This window comes from Myotis brandtii, unplaced genomic scaffold (assembly GCF_000412655.1).
Source record: "Myotis brandtii unplaced genomic scaffold, ASM41265v1 scaffold717, whole genome shotgun sequence".
NCBI classification, from domain to species: Eukaryota; Metazoa; Chordata; class Mammalia; order Chiroptera; family Vespertilionidae; genus Myotis; species Myotis brandtii.
In genome coordinates, this window is record NW_005370825.1 from 292321 (window position 1) to 300515 (window position 8195).

Below are 8195 nucleotides of genomic sequence, written 5' to 3' on the forward strand. Positions count from 1 at the left end.
AAAGGCTTGCAGCAGCCTGTCCTATCTGTCATAGTATATCTTGTCTTCGGACTCACCAGCCATGCTCTTGTGGCTGGATGTCTGTGAAATAAGAAAAAAATCAATAGATCCCATTTCAGAAATTATTGGCATCACTTGGTGGGTAGATATGTCTAACTACCCCACCATCCTTGCATCCTGAACGCTTGTGGGAAGCCCTATGGAATACTTAAACTCTAGCTCATTTGGGGGTCACCTTCACCCATTTAACTATGGCATGGGAAACTCAACATTTTTGGGTCCACTCAGTATACCCTAACTGCTCCCAAGCCATAACTACCCAATGGCAACAACATTCCTGGTGGATCCAACAACATTGGCCCCTAAAAGAAGCAAAAGGGGAATACTTGGAAGAGTAGGGGCTGGCCTTGGTATCCTGGGACAAGCTGAACTTGCAGCTAATGAAGAATGTCATTCATTAGAAAAAGGTTTTTAATCTCAAATAGGTCATACGGAGGGAATACTGCCGGGAACCAATTCCAGGATGTCATAATTTCAAGAGTTTCACCAAAAGGTTGATATGACCTGGGGACTCAACAGGGTTGAGTCACACATGTGGTCACCTGTTGGGAATGGCTTAAAGGCATTTTCCCTAACCTGAATAGGATACATTTAAAATCTGTTTTTCTATTAAGCATGACTTTGGGAAAAAATACGCCATCTGAGTCATTGGCTGAAACTTCCCCCAAAGCAGGATGTGGGGGAAGGGAAGGAAGGAGCCACGTGGTGATCCAATATGGATGCCCCTCCCCGAATATGCTAATTTAAAGTTTCCTTCTCACCAGGAAAAGTTTTACAAAATTTAGAAATGTGTCTGGGATTTCTGTGCTCATAAAGAGAGAAACTAGCTTGGGATGAAATGTGCGCACAGTCCGATTTTGGATTTTAATAAGCTAGGCTTAAATCTCTCTTTGTGATGGTACAAAATAAAACCCGAGACTGATTATTTCCTAAGAAAAATGGCAAATTTGACCAAAGGAAAGAATGTAGGCTGGTTCTATCAACAAGATTGGTATTGCATTCTGCACAGCAAAAGAAACCATCAACAAAAGAACAAGAAAACCCACTGCGTGGGAAAACATATTTGCCAACGTCATATCTGATAAGGGCCTAATCTCCAAAATTTATAGGGAACTCATACAACTTAACAAAAAGAAGATAAACAATCCAATCAAAAAATGGGCAAAGGAGGATCTAAATCACCTTTCAAAAGAGGACATTCAGAAAGCCAAGAGACATATGAAAACATGCTCAAAGTCACTAACCACCCGAGAGATGCAGCAAAAAACAACAATGTGGTACCATCTCACACCTGTCAGACTGGCTATCATCAACAAATCAACAAACGACAAGTGCTGGAGAGGATGTGGAGAAAAAGGAACACTTGTGCACTGCTGGTGGGAATGCAGACTGGTGCAGCCACTATGGAAGACAGTATGGAGTTTCCTCAAAAAACAAAACATGGAACTCCCATTTGACCCTGTGATCCCACTTCTAGGAATATATCCCAAGAAACCAAAAACACCAATCAGAAAGGATATATGCACCCCTATGTTCATAGCAGCACAATTCACCATAGCTAAGATTTGGAAACAGCCTAAGTGCCCATCAGTAGATGAATGGATTAGAAAACTGTGGTACATCTACACGATGGAATACTATGCGGCTGTAAAAAAGAAGGAACTCTTACAATTTGCAACGGCATGGATGGAGCTGGAGAGCATTATGCTAAGTGAAATAAGCCAGTCAATGAAGGAAAAATACCACATGATCTCACTCATTCATGGATAATAAAGACCATTACAAACTTTTGAACAATAATAGATACAGAGGCAGAGCTGCCTCAAACTGATTGTCAAACTGCAGTGGGAAGGCCAGAGAGGGTTGGGGGGCAGAAGGGAGGGGAGTAAGAGATCAACCGAAGGACTTGTATGCATGCATATAAGCATAACCAATGGACATAAGACACTGGGAGTACTTTCCTCCTTCCCCTTCCTCACCTGGACAAATTCAAAATGGCAGCAAGGTTAAATGGGAAGGTAATGGGAAGAAGCTCTGTGGAGGGAAAGAACAGGGTGGGGATAAAAGGAGAGGGGGTGGTAAGGAGCAAGGTACAGGTCTTCAATTTTTTAATAAGAAAATAAGTGTTGACCTATGAACCAGGTCGTCAGTTAGATTTCCAGTCAGGGCACATGCCCGGTTGCCGGCTCCATCCCCAGTAAGGGGTTGGGGGGGGGTGCAGGAGGCAGCCAGTCAATGATTCTCATCAGTGATGTTTCTCTCTCTTCCTCTCCCTTCCTCTCTGAAATCAATAAAACAATATATTTTTAAATAAAGTGTTTCCTGCTAGAACAATGTCCCTGACATGTGATCTAGCCATGCACGTAGGCTTGAAGCCCCAGGCCACAGCCCGGGAGACTCCAAGACCACACCTGCCCCTCCAGGATTGGGTGGCTGGCACGCTGCCTTCTGCTGGACACTGGGACAGACAGGCCCTATGGCTTCACAACCTTATTGTGGTTGAGGAATTGAGGTCAGTGTTTGTTTTTTTCAAAATATATTTTTGTTGATTTCAGAGAGGAATGGAGAGGGAGAGAGAGAAACATCACTCATGAGAGAGAATCACTGATCAGCTGCCTCCTGCACACCCCACACTCTGGATCAAGTCCACAACCCTTAAGGTATCCTCACAAATAACTGCATTTGAACATTTTGCTAAGAGAAAGAACACACTATAGAAACAGACCCATAGAGAACAGGCAGACAGCTCTGTTGGGGTCGGGTGAGAGGGGTGGAGGGATTGAGCAAAAAAAGAGAATTCATGGTCATGGACCACAGTGTGGTGATTGCATTTGGGGAGGTGTATGTGTAAGAGGACATGGGGGGAATAAATGGTGATGGAAAATAACAAAATAAAATTAAGGGGGAAAAAACATGATTTTTTTTTTTTCTAGGAGGGAGAGGGATTTTTTTTTTTTGCTTGAAAAATATCTTATATCAATTGTAAAACTTAAAGTATAACAGGTTTATAACTTTAGTAATAAATGATAAAGAAATTAAGAGGAATGAGAGTATTGCCCACAGGAAGCCGAGGCCATTGGGTCTTCCTCAGCATAACCCTATCCTCAAGTACCTTCCTCCTCCTTCCCCAGCTGGACAAACAATTCAAAATGGCAGCAAAGATTAAATGAAAAGGTGATGGGATAATGCTTTGTAGAGGAGAAAGAACAGGGTGGGGATAAGAGGAGAGGGGGTTGTAAAGAGAAAGGTAGAGGTCTTTAAATTATATATATAAAATTGATTTTAGAGAAGAAGAGAGAGGGAGAGATAGAAATCTGGATGAGAGAGAATCATTGATTGGTTTCTCCTGCTCGCCCCCTACTGAGGATCGAGCCCACAACCCAGGCATGTGCCCTTGACCAGCATTGAACCCAGGACCCTTTAGTCTGCAGGCCACTCTATCCACTGAGCCCAACTGGCTAGGGCAGGTCTTCAATTTTTTAATGAGAAAATAAGTGTCCTGACTGGTGTGGCAGGTGTGGTTCAGTGGTTGAGCACCGACCTATGAACCAGGAGGTCATGGTTGGATTCCTGATCAGGGCATATGCCCAGGTTTAGAACTTGATCTCCAGTAGGGGAAGTGTAGGAGGTGGACAAAAAAATGATTCTCTTCAGTAATGTTCCTATCTCTCTCCTCTCTTTCTCTCCGAAATCAACAGATTATTTTAAAGAAATCAACCAATGGCCCTAGCCAGTTTGGCTCTGTGGATAGATGATCGGCCCATGGAATGAAGGGTCTCAGGTTCAATTCCAGGCCAGGGCCTGTATCTCGGTTGCAGGCCCTATCCCTGACCCGGTTGCCCTCTGGTCCCAGGCATCTCTGAGGGCAGCCATGCCTGGCCTTTCTGGACCACAGTCTTTTTTATAAATTTTATTGATTTTTTACAGAGAGGAAGGAAGAGGGATAGAGAATTAGAAACATCGATGAGAGAGAAACATCGATCAGCTGCCTCCTGCACACCCCCTTCCTGGGGATGTGCCCGCAACCAAGGTACATGCCTTTGATCAGAATCGAACCTGGGACCCTTCAGTCCGCAAGCCGATGCTCTATCCACTGAGCCAAACCGGTTAGGGCTCCGGACCACCGTCTTAGCTGATTCTGAATGTAGATGCCACCTGCAAGCTGTTAGGCACAGTGACTGCCGGGCAGTGGCCATTCTGGAGTTCCAGGCCACTCGTTCTCAAAGGGTGTGGTCACCAGATCTGCAGCAGCAGGTCCCCTGGGAGCCTGTTTGGGATATGCAGGCCCCTCCCTAAACGTTCTCAAACAGAAACCCTGAGGATGCCCCTGTCTGGTTTGGCTCAGTGGATAGAGCGTCGGCCTGGGGCCCGAAGGGTCCCGGGTTCGATTCTGGTCAAGGGCACATACCTTGGTTGCAGGCTCATGCAGGAGGCAACCAATCCATGTGTTTCTCTCACATCGATATTTCTCTCTGTCTTTCCTTCTCTCTCTCTTCCAAGCTCTCTAAAAATCCATGGAAAAAATATCCTCAGGTGAGGATTAAAAAATAAATAAATAAATAAAATTAAAAATTAAAAAAAAAAGCAGGGGTAACTGTCTGGTCGTGGTGGGGGACAGGTGGGACAAAGGCAACAGACAGATGAATCCACGAACATATCTAGCGTTCAGACTGGGGCAGCAGGGAAGACAGGGCAAGCCAATGAATGCATGAATAAATAGAACAACAAATTCTCTCTCTCTCTCTCTCTCTCTCTCTCTCTCTCATCAATTAAAAAGAAAAAGGAAAGAAAAAGAAACCCTGAGAGTGAGGCCTGGTTATCTCGTTTAATAAACCCATCAAGGATCGTCCCAGCGGAGCCCTGGTCCAGCCCAGTTCCAGCACACTGTTCCCCAGGGGCCGCCTGGCTTTGTACAGCTCACACGCTAAAATGGTTTTAACCTTTTCCAATGGTTGCGAGGAAAAGCACACAAATGCATGATCTCTCAAGATAGGCGAAAAATTATTTTAGATTCCAATGCTGGTGTCCCCCAGTGAGGTTTGACTGAACACAGCCACGCCCATTTACTCACCTATCGCCTCTGGCTGCTTTGAGCTGTGACAGAGACCACGAGACCTGGAACATTTGCTGTCTGGCCCTTAGGTGAAATAGTGTGCTGAGCCCTGCGCCAGGCGAAGCTGTTTTGAAATCCACACCGTTTGTGGCCCTCACTGGTTTGGCTCAGTGGATGGAGGGCCAGCGTGTGGACTGAAGAGACCAGGGTCCTTTCATTCGCTGGGACAATTAATGGAAAAGTGTCCTTGGTTGAGGATTAGCAACAACAACAAAAGTGACTCATTAGCCGAAACCGGTTTGGCTCAGTGGATAGAGCGAGTTGCTGCAGGCTGCCCAGGACCAAACCAGAGAGGGTCGGACCTGCATTGCCAACGTTTGTCCACCATCCAGAACTGAAAAATCATTGCTGACATGTATGTGCTAGGGGCAGGGGCCTGGCAGAGAAGAATTACTGAGTGGGCTGAGGGGCAGGGACCATGGCAGAGAAAAATTGCTAATTATCTCGCTAGAAAAGACTTATTAACAAACAAACAAACAATAAAGATTTTTTTAAAAGTCTTTAAAAATTAAAGAGTTTTAGCCAGTTTGGCACCATGGATAGAGCATCGGCCTGTGGACTAAAGGGTCCCTGGTTCGATTCTGGTCAAGAGCACATGCCCGGGTTATGGGCTCGATCCCCAGTAGGAGGCGGCCGATCAGTGATACTCTCTCTTCATTGATGTTTCTATCTCTCTCTCCCTCTCTGAAATCAATAAAAATATATTAAAAAATAAGAGAGGTTAAGACCTTATCTCAAGGTCAGATAAGGGCATTACATTTTTTAAAATATATTTTATTGATTTTTTACAGAGAGGAAGGGAGAGGGATAGAGAGTTAGAAACATCGATGAGAGAGATCGACCAGCTGCCTCCTGCACGCCCCCCAGTGGGGATGTGCCCGCAACCAAGGTACATGCCCTTGACTGGAATCGAACCTGGGACCCTTGAGTCCGCAAGCCGACGTTCTATCCACTGAGCCAAACCGGTTAGGGCAAGGCATTACATGTTTTAAGGAGGGAAGCACCATGATCAGATTTTAGTTTTAGGAAGGTTACTCTCAATTCAGGGCCTTTTGGCTAAGATCAAGTGTAGGAAGATTACTCAGATGATATGCCTTAAAAATGTTAAAGAAATGAGATGCTTGTCTTTAATTCTTGGAGAAAGACTCACTCCCTGGTATCTAGGGAGGGTCAGGTTGGAGGTGGAGAGTGACACATGAGATATGCATTTTAAAACTCATGCCCCTAAAGGCCCTTACAAAGTATAAATGGAGAAGGAACACGGGAGCCAGAGGGAACTTAGAGTCAAGGGTGAAAATCAAGACCTCCACCATGTCCTCCATCCCCTTCCTCTGCCATTTCTGCCGCCGGCCCCTGAAGCTGACTCGGACTGCCTGACAGTTAAAAGGCACCTTAATCTACATGTTATTGCCTCCTACCTGCCAAACACCTGAACAGAGGTAGGCTAATTCCCCCATTCTAACAATGCTTCTGTAACCTTTGAAACCTTACCCTTTGAAGTGTATTATCTCCACCTTGCCTTAGGACAAATTGTATTAATAAAAGCAAGGGTCCTAGACAAGGAGGGACTCTTCAGTTCCTTTAGCTGAAGGTCCTCTGACCCCCAATGCCTTTCTCTGCCTCCAGGAAGGAGACGGACCTGGAAGAGCTGCAGGGGAGTGCCTCCGGCTGGACCATCCCTGATGACGGGGAGATGTCCAGGGACGATCCCAGCCACTTCACCCTGCTCGGGGAACTGGCCTCTGAGAGGACTCTCAGTAGCATCCAGAGGACCATCGCCGACCTTTGTGATGTCCTACCCGGTGAAGAGATGGACCACCCCCTGTGCGAGGACTGCACTGACAGTCTCTTGGGGCAGCTGGACAAGCAGCTCAGGATCTCAGAGTCTGACAGTCAGACCTATAAGCGCTGTTTGGAGACCAGGGATGGATGAGGTGAGGACGTGAGGAAGATGCTGCAGCAGGAGCTGAAGGTCTTGGAGCGGGAGGAAGCCAGGCTGGTCCAGGAGCTGGAGAAGGTGGAGAAGAACCGAGACAGGACAGCTGTGGCCCTGGAGGCAGCCCGGGCAGAGACGGAGACGCTGGAGCAGCAGGAAAGGCAGAGCCACAGGGACCTCGGTGAACTTCAGTGGCAACAACAGGAACTGCAGGACGAGCTGTTGAGCTTGGAGGACCGGCTGCTGTACGCCCAGACCCAGCTGGCCTGGCTGAAGAGAACCAACGCCTTCAAGGCCGCGTTTGAGATCTGCTGTGATGGCCCCCTGGCCGCCATCATCAGCTTCAGGTTGGGTTGTGTCCCCACTGTCCCGGTGAGCTGGAGGGAGATCAATGCAGCCTGGGGGCACACAGCCTTGCTGCTGCTGGCCTTGTCCAACACAGTGGGTCTGCAGTTTCAGAGGTACCAGCTCGTCCCCCGCGGGGACCACTCCTACCTGAAGTCACTGACAGAGGACCCCGAGGAGCTGCCCTTGTTCTGCACAGGGGGGAAGAACTCACTCTTGAACAGCAAGTTTGACCAGGCCATGGTGGCCTTCCTGGACTGCATGCAGCAGTTCAATGAGGAGGCCAAGAAGGGTGAGCCAGCTCTCTACATGTCCTCCAGGATCCACGTGGAGCAGGGCCTGATGGAGGACCCAGGATCCGGTGAATTCTACTCCATCAGAACCCACCTGAACAGGAAGGAGCAGTGGACAAAGGCACTCAAGCTCATGCTTACAAATTTTAAGTGGAGTCTGGACTGGGTCTCCTTAAGGTATCCTCACAAATAACTGCCTTTGAACATTATGCTAAGAGAAAGAACACACTATAGAAACAGACCCATAGAGAACAGGCAGACAGCTCTGTTGGGGTCGGGTGAGAGGGGTGGAGGGATTGAGCAAAAAAAGAGAATTCATGTACATGGACCGGGGTATGGGGGAATAAATGGTGATGGAAAATAACAAAATAAAGAAATAAAATAAATTTGTGGGTTTCTTTGCTTTATAGTATCTTATCAGATCAATTGTAAAACTGAACATACGACA

General features: G+C 46.9%; 1 protein-coding gene and 1 pseudogene across 1 annotated transcript; both read left to right on the forward strand.

Moving 5' to 3' along the window:
• LOC102253064 overlaps positions 1–2821 on the forward strand; it is a 9837-nt pseudogene extending 7016 nt beyond the window's left edge.
• Positions 2822–6332: 3511 nt separating this feature from the next.
• On the forward strand, positions 6333–7940 carry LOC102253655 (beclin-2-like). Its single transcript, XM_014530101.1, is given in 2 exon segments — positions 6333–6544; positions 6789–7940. Coding segments are annotated over 2 exon segments (1305 nt in total). The 5' UTR covers positions 6333–6391.
• The last annotated feature ends 255 nt before the right edge of the window (positions 7941–8195 follow it).